We start from the raw sequence: 14,254 nt of genomic DNA, 5'->3' as shown, positions 1-14,254 counted from the left end.
GATGCATCCATGAGGAAGGTTTTTTTTCTTTATTGCTTCCATTCAACCACTCGCAATAAGTAATAGCTGCTTTGCTGGGAACAAACCCAATTATGGGGTAATACCCCATCCATTATGGAGAACTTATTAGTCCTATAAAATCCAGGATGAGCCCCTCGGCTATGGACTTGTCTTAAGGTGGTAGTTTTTAAAATCAAGACTGTATTTTGCTGGAGTGACAGTAAAGACTCAAAATAACTGTAAGGAATACTTGAACTGTATAATGTACATTTTAAATTAAATATTTGTCTGTGTCAAATCAACAAGTCAATCTGGCAGTCAGATCCATTTTGTGTTAACGCATTTCAAATAAGTCTTGTTTTTAATCATTTTAATATAAGCTTAAGGATTTCAGTGTTGAAAATAAATACATTTGGTTACAGACCTTACTCCCTGAATTTTCTTTTTTTGGAGATGAGTCATTTTGGAGAATGTATCTAGGAACTCCAGAAAGCTGCTTGGCGTTATGTAATAAGACCTCCTCATTTCATTCCAGTACTGCACAGCTGTCAGAGATACACTGTAGTGGACATCCACACACACTTGAGCAACATTAGCATGCAGAACCTGAAAAGGCAGGGAGACCTTGAATTTACCACAGGAATGCACATACAAATCTGGTTTTATGGAGTAAAAAAATAATTAAAAATACCTTAATGGTATGAGAGAAAAGGAGCAAGTGGCTGTCGGCAGAAACCATCAAAGTCGCCGATCAAAGAAGAGCAGCCAAAGCCGCTAGGGACCGAGACGAGGCTAGGAGGCTAAACGCGGAATTTCAAAGGGCATCAAGGAAGGACAAAGAAGCATACTGGGTTCAGCGATGCAAGCAAATGGAGGAGGACTGTCGAAAAGGTCACACCAGAAATCTCTTTGCGCAGGTAAAGAAAATTTGAACTTCTTTCACTGCCCGCAAAGGAGCAATCAAAGACAAGAATGGGAAGGTCCTGACTGGCCAGCAATGCATCAGAAGCAGATGGTGAGAATACACGGAAGAGTTGTATGCAAGCACTAGTGACCCTGAGCCACCCCACGACGACCCAGTGGAAATGGAGCCAGCTATCCTGGACAAGGAAGTCATATGGGCGCTGAAGCAGTTACCAAACAACAAGGCACCTGGTATTGACTGCATCCCAGCAGAAATGTTGAGGCCTGTTCCACCAGTGGCTATCAAAGCGATCTGCCAGAAGATCTGGGAAACCAGCAGGTGGCCAAAGGATTGGAAGAGATCAGTATTCATCCCACTGCCTAAGAAAGGTGACGCAAGGGACTGTTGCAACTACTGTATGATAGCCCTGATTCCTCACGCGAGCAAAGTCCTTCTGAAGATCATACAGCAGTATCTGCACCCAATCATTGAGCAGAACTACTCAACTCGCAAGCTGGATTCAAACGAGGTCGTGGTACCTGTGACCATATCACTAATCTGCGGTGAATTATGGAGAAATGTCATGAACATCAGAAAAACATTTACATTTGCTTCATTGACTACAGTAAGGCATTCAACTGCATCGAACACGATAAGCTATGGAAGGCCCTGCAAGAACTGGGAGTGCCAGCACACTTGATCCAGCCGATAAGATCCTTTTATAAAGACCAAGAAGCAACTGTTCGAACACGACATGGAGACACCGAGTGGTTCGAAATCGAGAGAGGTGTGCGACAAGGCTGTATTCTGTCCCCTTTTCTTTTCAATCTTTACGCAGAAATGATCATGAGAAAATTAGATCTGGAAGAATCAGAAATAGGTGTGAAGATTGGAGGCAGAAATATTAATAATCTCCTCTATGCTGATGATACAACATTACTGGCGGAAACGGAAGATTGCCTGAAATATCTCATATTAAAAATCAAAAAGGAAAGCGAAAAGATGGGTCACCCCAACATCAAAAAGACAAAGATCATGACAACAGCTGGAAATGGAGCAGTCAAAATAACCATCAATAGTGAAGAGATCGAATGCGTCAAGGTTTTCTGCTTCCTGGGATCCATGATCGACCGAATTGGAGACTGCGGCCCTGAAATAAGGCGACGAAATTAGGCCGTAGTGCAATGCTGAGCATGCACCAAATCTGGAAGAGCAACGGCATCAGTCTCACAACCAAATGCAAAATGGTCCATGCTATTGTGTTCCCCATATCAATGTATGGGTGTGAAAGCTGGACCCTGAAAAAAGCTGACCAAAAGAGGATGGATGCTTTTGAGCTATGGTGCTGGAGAAGACGGATACCAGAGTTACGGATACCATGGACAGCAAGGGTCACCAATAAAGAGGTTCTGGAGCGCATTAAGCCAGAAATTTCGCTTGAGGGAAAGATCACCAGACTCCGGCTCACTTATTTTGGTCACGTGATGCGATCAGATTCATTGGAGAAAGCAATGATGCTTGGAATGGTCAGTGGAACAAGAAGACGAGGCCGCCAAAGAATGCGGTGGCTCAACGCCATCAAAACGGACACTGGCTTAGGCATAGAACAGCTGAAAGGGAAAGTCCAAGACCGGAAAGCGTGGCGAGAGATGGCCTATAGAATTGCAGAGAGTTGGATCGACTGACCGGATAACATCATCATCATGAGTAGGTAGGTAGGTCCCTTTTTCAGGCTCTAAAGGCCCATGGGGGAATGGGGGGCAAGGGCCACCATTTTTCTTGACCATCTGACACCGGAGGTGGAGGTGATGTGGTCAGCATCACGCTCTGGCCGGCCTATTACCCCTGGAAGGATTAACCCCTGGTACTCATTTGGAAAGCAGGCTGAATAAAGTACTGACTTTAATTTAAAAAAGCACTGGAGATAAGACTTACCTTAGGTAACCTGCGGTTTTACACCAACTTGTTTTCTAACAGAAGGGTCAACTTGGAAAAGCACCTGGAGGGACGCTTAATAGAGGGCATGTAATTCTACAAAGGAATTATTTTTATTGCACCATTAGATTAATTGACTAGGAGAATATGGAGATCTGAGATGGATCTTTATACAATGATGGGCTGTATTAAATTCTCCCACAAGCGTGGACTGCTATTATTAAAATATAAAGGCCTATTTATTATACCTTGAGTTCTTTTTCTTCAAACTCCATAGAGTCAATGAAGATGTCTGCAACCCTGAGTAAGGCTTCTTTTGTCCATTCGCTGTACCAGTCAATAGTGCAGCAGCTGAGCAGAGCTGGGTGCGTGCGGGAGTGCTGGCGTAGAGACGACCCCGCAGGGCTGCATGCCAAAACAATGTGAAGCCTCTGATGCACTTGCTGAAATAGTTGTTTTAAATACTCATTATTCATAGCAAACACTGCACAGCAACAACATGGTACACCCAGATAAAGAAATTAATAACTGGACAGGACACCTTCTGATGTACTATGATTGCAAAAGTGAGGCATCATGTGTTTGTCACATTATTATGCCATTTTCTCTTGCCTCTGTCAATTATGCTAGCAATCAGTATTGGGCATGATAAAATATTTGCTGTTAAAATGATGTTGACAGAAATGAAGAAATTTAAGACACTTGAAGTAAGTCTGCCCTTCACCTTATGCTTTAGGGATAGTATCTAGATGCAATTAGGTTACTGCAACCCTTAATTAAAAAAGAAGCGTTCTTAGTAACCTACTAAGTTAACTAAAAAAGAAATTGGGATGAGACTTATATGCAAAAATATTGTTGGTATCTCAGTTTTGTTATACTTTGTAAAGGACTGGACAAGTCCACAGAATTTTCAACAAATTTTCATCTCTCTTACTTGAAAGACTGCTTTTGCCTACAACCTGACAGATATCCTGTAAAAGCCATACCTTTAAGAATAATGAATACATTTCTTCTCTGCTGTCCTCCTTATTGTCATTGAGAGATCTTTCTATAACTGATTTCAGCTCAACTGCAATACCATCAATCTCTTCCTTGTCAAACAAGCCTGGAACCTCACCAGAGTTCAGAATGCAGTTTATGTCTTCAAGGAAAGATTCCTTTGGAGATAATATTAATCTGACAGATAGTTGCAAACATCAAAGAAAGCAAAAAGTCTTAAGATACAGTAGGGAGGCACAATTAGTGTTAGGAATGTTTGATATGAAACATTTAAAACTTGGGAATATCTAATATTTTTCTAAAAAAATTACAAAATGGAACTGGTACTTGAAAGCTTCTATATGACAGAAAAATATTTGTGTAAAAAGTATAACACTAATTCATTAATCAATTGTGACTGTTCTAAAGGAATTTAAGACAGATGAGTGCTATTTAACTAAATGCTTGTGCTTATGTCATGCTCCTTGTAGGCAGGTGTTTCTAATTGAAGCTTGTATTAAATCTGAAAAACAGAGCACAATACTTTTGTTAATATGCCACAGGATATAAAACTACATTTTCAAAACCACTATTAATTAAAAGACTATTTTCTGCTTTATTATTCATACGTTACCCATACCTTAACTATATCCGAATCTTTGATGAGAAGCACAGTGTTTTTTTTGTTAAGTCCTGTTTGTCTGTAGACCTTTTTTAGATCCTCACAGAAGTCAGAATGGCTGTAGGTGCGAGTTACTGCCAGCCTATACAGCTGGCAGCCTGAAATGTAGCAAGCCAAGGATGCACAGGTAGCTTTTCCTGTGCCGTCTAGCCCAATCTGAGCAGAGAAGAAAATAAAAAGTCAATGCTGAGATAATTATCATTAAATAATTAAATACAAATATAAATCCCAATGGACCACCGCACTGACACTGTGCATCAAAACGTCCAATTAAATTAAAAAATAATTAATCGACAAAAGTCAGAATATATTCCTTCAGTTTGAACAATTGGCCAACCATTTGATTCAATCTCATCTGATGCTGGTAGCATATAGGCAAGAACATAAGAAAGGTTATAAATGAGAAGTGGCTTCTGGTCCATTTAGCCTGATTGCCAGTTAGTAGCTGAAAGAAGCCAGGGTTCTGGCTTCCTCAACATGGCTTGGGCAGCTTGTTCCATACTGCCACAACCCTTTGCCTAAACAAGTGCCTTTTTTCCCCTTGTGTCTGCTCCATTTTATGCTGTTTTATTTGAAGAGGGGGTTGAATTTGTCAATGATAAAGAATGATACTGGTTTTGACAAAGGTTTCTCTGTACCAGCATCATATGTCCTCCTGGTTGTCTGAACACTCTGGCAGCTCTTGTGATGTGCTCCACAGCTTCCTTGAAGAACACCATAGGAGACTGTACATAAGAGGAATTAATGTTAGCACCCTTTAAAGTTAATTTATATATACCCTGTACTGAGCAGAGAATAGAAAGCTTAAGATCTGTCATATAGTGAAAGACATATCATTAATTATAATTCTGCCTTTAATTCAAAGGATGCAAATAATAGTATACACTACAATGAGTTTAATCAATAAAGCATTCACAGTATGACATATTAGCTGAATAGATGTACAATAGCAGGCATTAATTTCAATTAAAGGATATTGCTGTTCCTTTTGATGTTTCACAAAATCATTATCTTATTTAATATATTGCAGATCCTCATATTTTCCCAAATCTAATCAATGCAACTGTGTAAGAGAAACCAGAGAAGACTAAAGCTCAAACAAAATGATTAACAGAAATACTTTAAAACTCCAAGTGATTCATAGTAAAAGAAAATATTACAATGAATACTGACATACTTAATTTTATTACACTGCTCCTTCAGACTGAAAACCTATTATAAGAATGGTTATAACATAGCAGTACTTCAAATGATAGACTAGACGTAAAAAATTAAAATAAAGATATTTTAGTCCTAGACTTCCGTTTTTGTAGTTGGTGTGCTGTACGTGTGTGGCTGAGGTACCCACTCATTTTCTCTCACTCATATTTGAATAAAATTTAATGAGTACTACATATATTAGGGCTTAATGTTTTACTACGCCATTTCCTAAATTTGTTGGTGCCCATGGCTAACAGATAATTCAGGGCATATGACGATATGTAAATCACTGCAATCATTTAACCCCAACTGCCCTTAAGTTGGGGCCCTTAACCCCAACTGCTCCAGGGGCAGTATAAATGTATAAATGGCTGACCCTGCGCCCTGACCCCAAGCTTCTCTCTCCCCGTCTGTGTGCCTGTGTGTCTCACGGAGAGCAAGCTGGGGTATGCGAAAAAGACAAATTGCTAATGCAAGAAATTGTATGGCTAATAAAGTGATCTTATCTCTTATCTTATTTAACTATGGAGAAGAAAATGAAAAGCCTTTGTGGAACGCTTGCTAAGTCTTTGTCTTGAGAGAGTTGTTTTTCATCTTACTCGTAATAGTAGAGCTGAGATTTGAAGTTGATCACCCATCCTAGAATTTGCTTATCTTACATTTTATTCTTCTTGTAGCCTAATTTTGCCTTGAATATGTATTTGACCTGGTTATTCTCACCACATGTTGTACAAGAAATACAGTATACTGTCAAAAAGTATTTCAGCATTAAAATCTTAAAATCTAAATGATTAGTAAATTTGGCATTACTGTATATATTCTTACAAATTAGGAGACATATTCTGCTCAAAATTCAGCAATTAATATTTAAATTGAGATGTGTTACTTGAAACTTCTGTAAAACTTCTAGACGATAATAAACACATATGCATCTCTCACTTTACATATACATGTGCATTTATGTACTGTACATAGTACTGTACTTACAGAAATAGAGAGAGAAATACTGTATATATACAGAGTGGGAAAGTCTGAGAGTTGAATGAGAAAGGGATTTCTAAATACAATTTAAATAACAATGACTATTTCTGAATATGCCACTTTATGTCTTATACTGTACATCTGTTTTTACCTACCTTACAGTAATAAATTTTTTCCTTTACCTTTTCAGATACCAGAATAAGACACATTTTCCCTGCCAGTATGTTCTTTATAAATACCTGTGAACTTCTATTGCCACTTCTGATATCATATTCTTCTAAGACTGCCTGTAGCTTCTTATGATCCACAATGTTTTTGTATTTTCTAAATGGCACTGGGATGTTCATGTCTAGAAAATCTCCAAATGTAATTGGTTCCTTCATCAGCTTTTCAGCTGGCCAAGAGACCTAAAAAATGTAAAAAAGGGACATTTATTTATATTCACTAACATTTATAATGCACTTTTGTTTCCTGAAACTTTAAAATCTAAAGTTAAAGCTTGCTATACTGTATTTCTTAAACAACTTGAATTTAAGTTTTTATGTTGATCTTGAATTACTGAATAGTTTTGTACTGTAACTTCACGATTAATCATTCTAATCTCATTGGATGTTCCAGAAGAAAACTGCAACTTCATGTTTACTTCATGCACTTCATGTTAACTTCATGCAGTTAACTTACTGTAATGGTAGAAGTTATTTCTTTACCCTTAAAAGTTTGTTCATAAATCTCATACCTCAGCAGAAATTCTTAATATTGCATAGATTATTTTTCATGAAATAATTTGATTAAATTTTTTGTTACTGAACATACTGTAATTTATAGTGAAATGAAGATCAGAGCATTCTAAATGTCATGTAGGCTAGATAGTTATCACAACCTGTTAAATATTTCATTGCATATTCTGTGGAAAACTACAGTTTACCAGTGAAACTACACAGATTTTCTCTAAAAAACAATGCACAATGTCTCTGATTTGTAAACTGAACATTTTATGAGTTTGCAAGCTCTCAGGTATATGCATTAATTTTACATGATCTATGTTAATTTCTTTAAATATACAGTATACCCTTTAATTCTATCCCATTTCTATCTTTATCAACCAGATACAATATGCTGTTACAAGAACCTAGACTGCCACAATGCCCCTCTAATTTAAATTTAATTTTTTGTTACCCTCTTTGTTATCCATCAGATATTATTAGAGAAACAATGAGATGAACACTAAAGCTTGTAATACCATCATTATCCATCATGCACACTGAAACTGCACATAGAGCATTTTATTTCTGATTTCCCTAGATCTTGGAAATACTGTATATTTAAGGTAAAAATAATATTAAGTAAAGAAAAAAATTCAACATATATAGGTAAAATAGGTAAAATAACACTGGATCTTCATATGTTGTCAAGTATATATGTACAGTATACAGTATATATACAGCATATATATATATATAATATGAAGAATTACCTTGAAGTGGTTACGCAGTTCATTGGATAAAATCCTGTGAAACTGTTCTCTGTCCTGATTATTCACCAGACGATCATGGAACACACGAGTGACCTCATGTGCAAACAGCAGAGCAACAGCCTCATTGGACACCAACTCTGACTCGTGGGCTTGTTGCAAACCCTGAATGACCTGGAAAGACCAAATAACAACGTGAGATTCTACGGAAATAAGCAGTAGAATTAACATTATCCTTGCATTTGTAAAAAATAAAATGGTCACAAAACTTTAAACAAAATTTAAACTAAATGGTGAATAAATACAATGAATACAAGGTAGAAATTTAACTTCTCATTCAAGAAAGATATTAAAGCTTACTGGGAGGCCTGGATTGATCCAAGACTGTAAAAATCAATTTACTGAAATAATGAAAAGGAGTTTTTATGTAACTAAAAGACAATTTGAGAATCAGAAATAATCAATGTGACCCTCAAGATAAAGTGATAAGCTGTATAGAACACCAAATTAAAAAGGAGCATTCCAGATCTTAAAATGTTCACTATATTAAGATCTGTAAGTTAACCTTTTGTTACTATACAAAGTTAACTAAAGACACAATTTTTTAAAATTTCTGTAGAACATATTCATCTGCCTAAGAGTACAGCAATGCACTCATTTAGAAAAAGTGACAAAACGTATACATTTAATACATTTTGTTATTCTACTTTTTATACATACAACGATCTAAGACAATGGGCCTGAAGCACAATCTGGCTTACCTTTGACAGGTCTCTCAGGTTGAATGTATAGTGATATTTGGCTGGAGTGGGTAGCATGCTTTGACACATCTCATAATAGATGGCAATAGAAGCAAATACTAGTGGAGCTCTGCATTTCTGGACCTCAGCTATAAAATCTCGGCTTCCCAGGAAATGTCCAAGCTGGACCTGTTAGAGATGATGAGTCAGTTTTAGTTAGAGAAGGGATTCTAGATGCATGAACATTAAAAAAAATGGAATAGTTTAATTTGTAATGCATTAATGAACATCACCATTCTAAGCCTTAGGAATAGTAATTAATCCACAGATCTGTATTAAACAAACAGAATATATATTGCTGAGAACACATCAAGGCATGCACATTAGTAGCGTCATGTGCCTCCAAGACCACAGCAGATGACACCACTACCTGGAAAATATGCTGCAGTGACTGTTCAGATGGATGTGGAAGAACAAACACAGAGAAATGTCTCAGAAGACGAGTGCTGATTCCATTCCGCCCACCGCGAGGAGGTGCACATGCTGCAAATAATGTGACATCTTGGATGCTCTTGAAAACAAAAGAGATTTAAAATTAGAAGGAGGGCGCTTCTTGGGGATTGAACTTACGTTCAATTATCTAAAACAGTGGTTCTCAACCTTGTACCTGGAGTACCTCTGGGTCAACTGTGTTTTGTTCCATTTCACCTACAGTCTGACACCTGAGTGAGGGCAGGCCTGAAACTTACTAATTAGCTACTAATTAGCAAAGTGGTCATCGCAATTACAAATCACATTCTGGTTTTGAAGAGATGAAAGCAAATTTAAAAATGCCTTAAACAGAAAATTGAAATAAGTAAGACTGTGATTAAGAACTCAGCTGGAACAAAAATCTGAAGACACACGTCAGAACTACTAACGTAATACCAAGACCAATGATATCAGTAGGCAGATGGCTTAAAATTACAGATAACCTAGTGAATTATGGTATTCAAAGCAGGTTGCTACCTTATTTAAGCACATATATATATACAGTATATTATAAATCCAGAGTAATTTATGTTATGTAATAATGTTTTTTTACAGTTTTGGTACTCATAATAAAAAGATATTCCTGCTCTGGAATCAGTCCAGAGAAAAGGAGCAAAACAGTATAACAGGAGCAAAGTATTTTCTGGTGCTTAAAGCAAAATCCTGTGCTGTCAGACTGAAGGAAGTGATCCTTTTTGTCTTGAAAAGAGAAGACTACCTGATCAAGTAAACATTTTCAGAATAAACAGTGAATAAACACACATTAGAAGACATGAATGCAAACTACAGTATGTGGAAGTGAATTTAAAACTAAGAACAGATGGCAAATGGTTTGGGAGAATGGAAGGAGCTACCCTGCACAGTACTTGAAGCCAGTACTGTGGTTTCTACTAAGAAATGGGTGGATGAGATCCTTGAATAAATTAACTACTAACAACCAACAAGGCTAGCCTCTTTTTGTTTGAAACTTTTCTTATGGTCTTAAAAAATATAAACTTATTTTTGAGAAATGATTTTACAAGAAAATAGATATGTCAGATGTTAGTCTTACAATTAGTCAGCCATATACTGACATCTGAAATGTATAAATATTAAATAAATGCATTACCTTCCAGGCAAGTGTTTTGGTATCAAAGAGTCCTCGAAGCTCCAGAAATTGTAAAATAAGCTCCAGTGGAGGCTGAGCTCCATACTCATCTGGTGTTGGCATGTTCAGATCATCTACAAAGATCAAAGCCTTGAAAGAAAATAATCAGATTTATTCAGAAATATGAATTGGTGCCAATTATCATGAAATGCTGTCAACTTATTAAAAATAAAATACAATGCAATTGGAAAGTTTTCCTACAAGAAAGAAAGAGTGATTTATATACTGTATATCACATTGTGACAACAGTAAATTGCAGAAAAAATACATGTTTAGAATAAGATTAACTTAGTATACATTATCTCAGATACATAGAAAGTACACTGCTGGCATTTGTTCTAGATGTTATGTGGCAAGGAATGGGCTCAAGGCAAGATACCTTCCTGAATGGAAGACCAGTTCATCACAGAATACATACAGACACTCATACCAGAGCCAATTTTTCCCAGAAGCCAATAAACCTGACGGTATGTATTTAGACTGTGGGAATAAACCAGAGAACCCAGCAAAAAAAAACCTTCCACAGACAGGGAGAACATACAAACTCAACACAGATAGCACTCTAGGTCTAGAATTGCATCTTGTCTGTGAAGCAGCAATGGTAACAAATGTGCCACCCTATACAAAGGTCTTCAATGAAAACAAATCTTTAGATATAAGCTTAAAAAATTATGTTTGTTTATTAACACACATAAAAAAAGGTTTAATATTAATTTCATACTCTTTTGTTTGTGGGAGCTCCAAGAGTGTCTTTGCCCTTCCTGACAAGTTTCTTTAAGATGTGAGCCTGTAACTGGGTGCTGCTGCTGCGAGCAGTACACTGCATAATGGAAGCAGTTATGCCAGAGCGCCGAGCTTCTTCATAAGGATTCCCCCTCATACTTCTTATCCTAATGAGCTCCTCGACAGATATGCTTCTCAACATAGCATCTGAAGGTACCATCACAAAAAACAGAAAAAAAACAAACTTGCAAACACCAAAGTAAATATCTTTTATTATATAAATTTTATTTGATGAGCGGACAGAAATCTTTAAAAAGATACTTTTATTGTACTTGTAATTTACCATAGCCCAGGGTTTGAAAAAAAAACTTCTAGTGGGTAAGCTAACTACTCACACATGCATATACAGTAACCTAAGGTATTACGAAAAAAAATTACATCAAACACACAATTTATTTTTTTAAATAACGGGCAGCCCTGTTCACTGTCGCAACAACATCCAAGGTTTGAATGCTTTGTTAGGGTAGCCTCCTGACCATAAGATGAGGAGGCTTGAACCCCATTCTGACAGAGTGAATCAAGGGGTCATTGTAATCCCTCCTGAACTTCAGTTAATAACTTCCATATACAGTAGTGGCCTGCTCTCTACAAGATGTTTCTGTAACATCTCTTTTTCTCCCCATCTCTACCAGGGTAACCTTTATCATTGTCAGATCTCCTATGGCTTACCTTTTTTTGCATCGCCCAGAAAGCCAGCAGTCAGTGAATTAACATCCTCCAGCAAACTGTTACAAACATAAACATGAAAACATACTTCAGAAGTCAAAAAAGAGATTATTCTGTAACTTTTTGTGAGATACAGTATAATTTAATAAGAGGCAGTATGGCGGTGCAGTGGCGAGCATTGCTACCTGGGTTCAATTCCGGACCTGGGGTGCCACTGCGTACAGTTTGTATGTTCTCCCTGGGTTTCCTTTGGGTGCTCTGGTTTCTTCTTACAGTTCAAAGACATAGTGGTAGGTTAAGTGACCTCTGGAAAGTGAGTGTGTGTTTGTGTCAGTGTGTGCCCTTTAATAGACTGGTATCCCCCATCTAAGGTCTATCCTGCCTTGGGCACGCTTCTTGTCGAGAAGGCTCCAACTCCCCTGTGACCCTGACTTGCATAAAGCTGTTAGAAATGGATGGATAATTTAATATGTTCTAAATATTTTTTCAAATCTTAAGTCATAGGGATCATAAAACGCATATGCAAATATGGTATGGATTGGCAAAAAGAATGCAATGGACCAAAGAGATAATTCTCCATTTAATCTGTAAAGGAATAGTATTTGATGGCTATTTATACTGTATTTTTGTACATATCTACCAAATTAGTCAGATATTCCATTCGATAAATATCTGGAGACTGCAAACAAATTCATATTATTCATGCCAGGTTTAAGCAGGAAATTTTGAGGAACCCATGAAGTGGGTGGAAGAGCATTATGAGAAAGATTTAATGGATTATACTAATGTATTGCAAAGGGTGGAGAATTTCATCTGGGCCTCAGAATGTGCAGTGAGTTACATTTGACAAACTCCTAGTTGGCATTAAGTTTCCTCATGTTATTAGTCTACTTGGAATAGTAGACACTTTACAAAACGTTCCATGTTTCCTCTTGAAAAATATTCCTATGCAATAGAAAGAACTGAAAAAACAGAAAACAACCCTGAGCCAAACCTTTTGACTTAATTCCACACTGATAGAAGTACAAACTTATACTGGCCTGTGATGTTGAATCATAACCAATTTATGAGAAGCTTCATGTGATGCTTAAGTTCTTTTTATCACAAGTTTTGAATTATGATAGTGAAAGGCCTACATAATTAATTTAAAAAACTTAAATGCTACGTGAATTGGGAACAAAATCCAATAAAACTAAACAGAAGCGTCTGCAGTAGTAAATAAATGTTAAGTGGGTTTATCAACTAGTCCATAATTTTATGATTCAGAATACTCAAAACAATGAAGTTTTGATCTATTGCCAGTTCACAAACAGTTGGAATTAATCACTCTCCATATACTGTACATGTATATATACACATACAGAAAACATTTTAGGATGAAAGAGGAAAGTAATCTGAAGGAAACAATTTAAATAAATTAAAATACAATGAAAGTTGTTTAAAAAACTTTCAAGTATGAAAGGTAGTGAGACAAATACATTTTTAAAAGCAAGCTAAAAAAAGGTTTTGATAAAGTATTATCTTTCCATGTTATCCACAGTATTATTCATAACTGCAATGTTGTCTAACTTAAATGTTTAGATAATTTTATTTTATGTGGTTTTGTTTCTTGTTCTTTCTATTGCATTTTAGTAAAGTCCGCTAAAATAACATGGTAGAAAAAGATGACATTGGGGTTCTTTTAAAGGACATTAAATACAGTAGGAACTAAAGTTTGATTCAACTTCCTTTAATGAGGGAGTTTTAGTTTGGATTCAATGGTATTACTATGCAATGCATTTTGTCCTTATAAGCTAAATTACTGTGGCACAGCTTTTTTATTACTTTTGCTGTGAGAATTGAGAATTTTCTCAATTCTTTGTAATAGATCAAACTGAAAGTTTTTATAAGATTAATTGTGTAGTTTACAGTATGTTCCACAGCAAAGCTAAAAAAACTTGGATGTAAAAACTGACATAGAAACAGCTGTCATCATAAGAGTACAAAACCAAAGGTGGCACTGTGAAAAAAAGATGTAAAAATCCTGTTGAAAGGCATTTTTCTGAAGACCCTTAAAAATCTAATTTTTGCTTAAGTTTCATGTTCACACCATTTACTTTTAAAAAATTTTAATACTTGGTTGGAATGTAAACTACAGATAAGTATTCAAATCTAACATGGAATGGACCATGCAGCCAAACCTTTCACATTACCTTAAGAATGAACCTTACTTATGTGAGGAAACAGAACTTTGAAA

The 14,254-nt window shown here is 36.4% G+C and overlaps 1 protein-coding gene across 1 annotated transcript in view; it reads right to left on the bottom strand.

Moving 5' to 3' along the window:
• LOC148839412 (dynein axonemal heavy chain 6-like) overlaps window positions 1–14,254 on the bottom strand; it is a 132,053-nt gene that overhangs the window by 48,890 nt on the left and 68,909 nt on the right. The window contains exons 48-59 of the mRNA XM_088935888.1: window positions 12,022–12,077; window positions 11,291–11,499; window positions 10,531–10,659; window positions 9,322–9,462; window positions 8,913–9,080; window positions 8,155–8,325; window positions 6,920–7,087; window positions 5,138–5,224; window positions 4,458–4,655; window positions 3,826–3,996; window positions 3,088–3,282; window positions 425–606 (exon numbers count right to left, since the gene is read on the bottom strand). Of these exons, the coding sequence (XP_088792014.1) occupies window positions 425–606; window positions 3,088–3,282; window positions 3,826–3,996; window positions 4,458–4,655; window positions 5,138–5,224; window positions 6,920–7,087; window positions 8,155–8,325; window positions 8,913–9,080; window positions 9,322–9,462; window positions 10,531–10,659; window positions 11,291–11,499; window positions 12,022–12,077 (1,875 nt within the window). The remainder of the gene's footprint in view (window positions 1–424; window positions 607–3,087; window positions 3,283–3,825; window positions 3,997–4,457; window positions 4,656–5,137; window positions 5,225–6,919; window positions 7,088–8,154; window positions 8,326–8,912; window positions 9,081–9,321; window positions 9,463–10,530; window positions 10,660–11,290; window positions 11,500–12,021; window positions 12,078–14,254) is intronic.

Source organism: Atractosteus spatula, chromosome 2 (assembly GCF_055471065.1).
Source record: "Atractosteus spatula isolate fAtrSpa1 chromosome 2, fAtrSpa1.hap1, whole genome shotgun sequence".
In the NCBI taxonomy this organism is placed as follows: domain Eukaryota; kingdom Metazoa; phylum Chordata; class Actinopteri; order Semionotiformes; family Lepisosteidae; genus Atractosteus; species Atractosteus spatula.
Note: the sequence above shows the minus strand (reverse complement) of the source record. Positions and strands in the feature narration are given on the sequence as shown.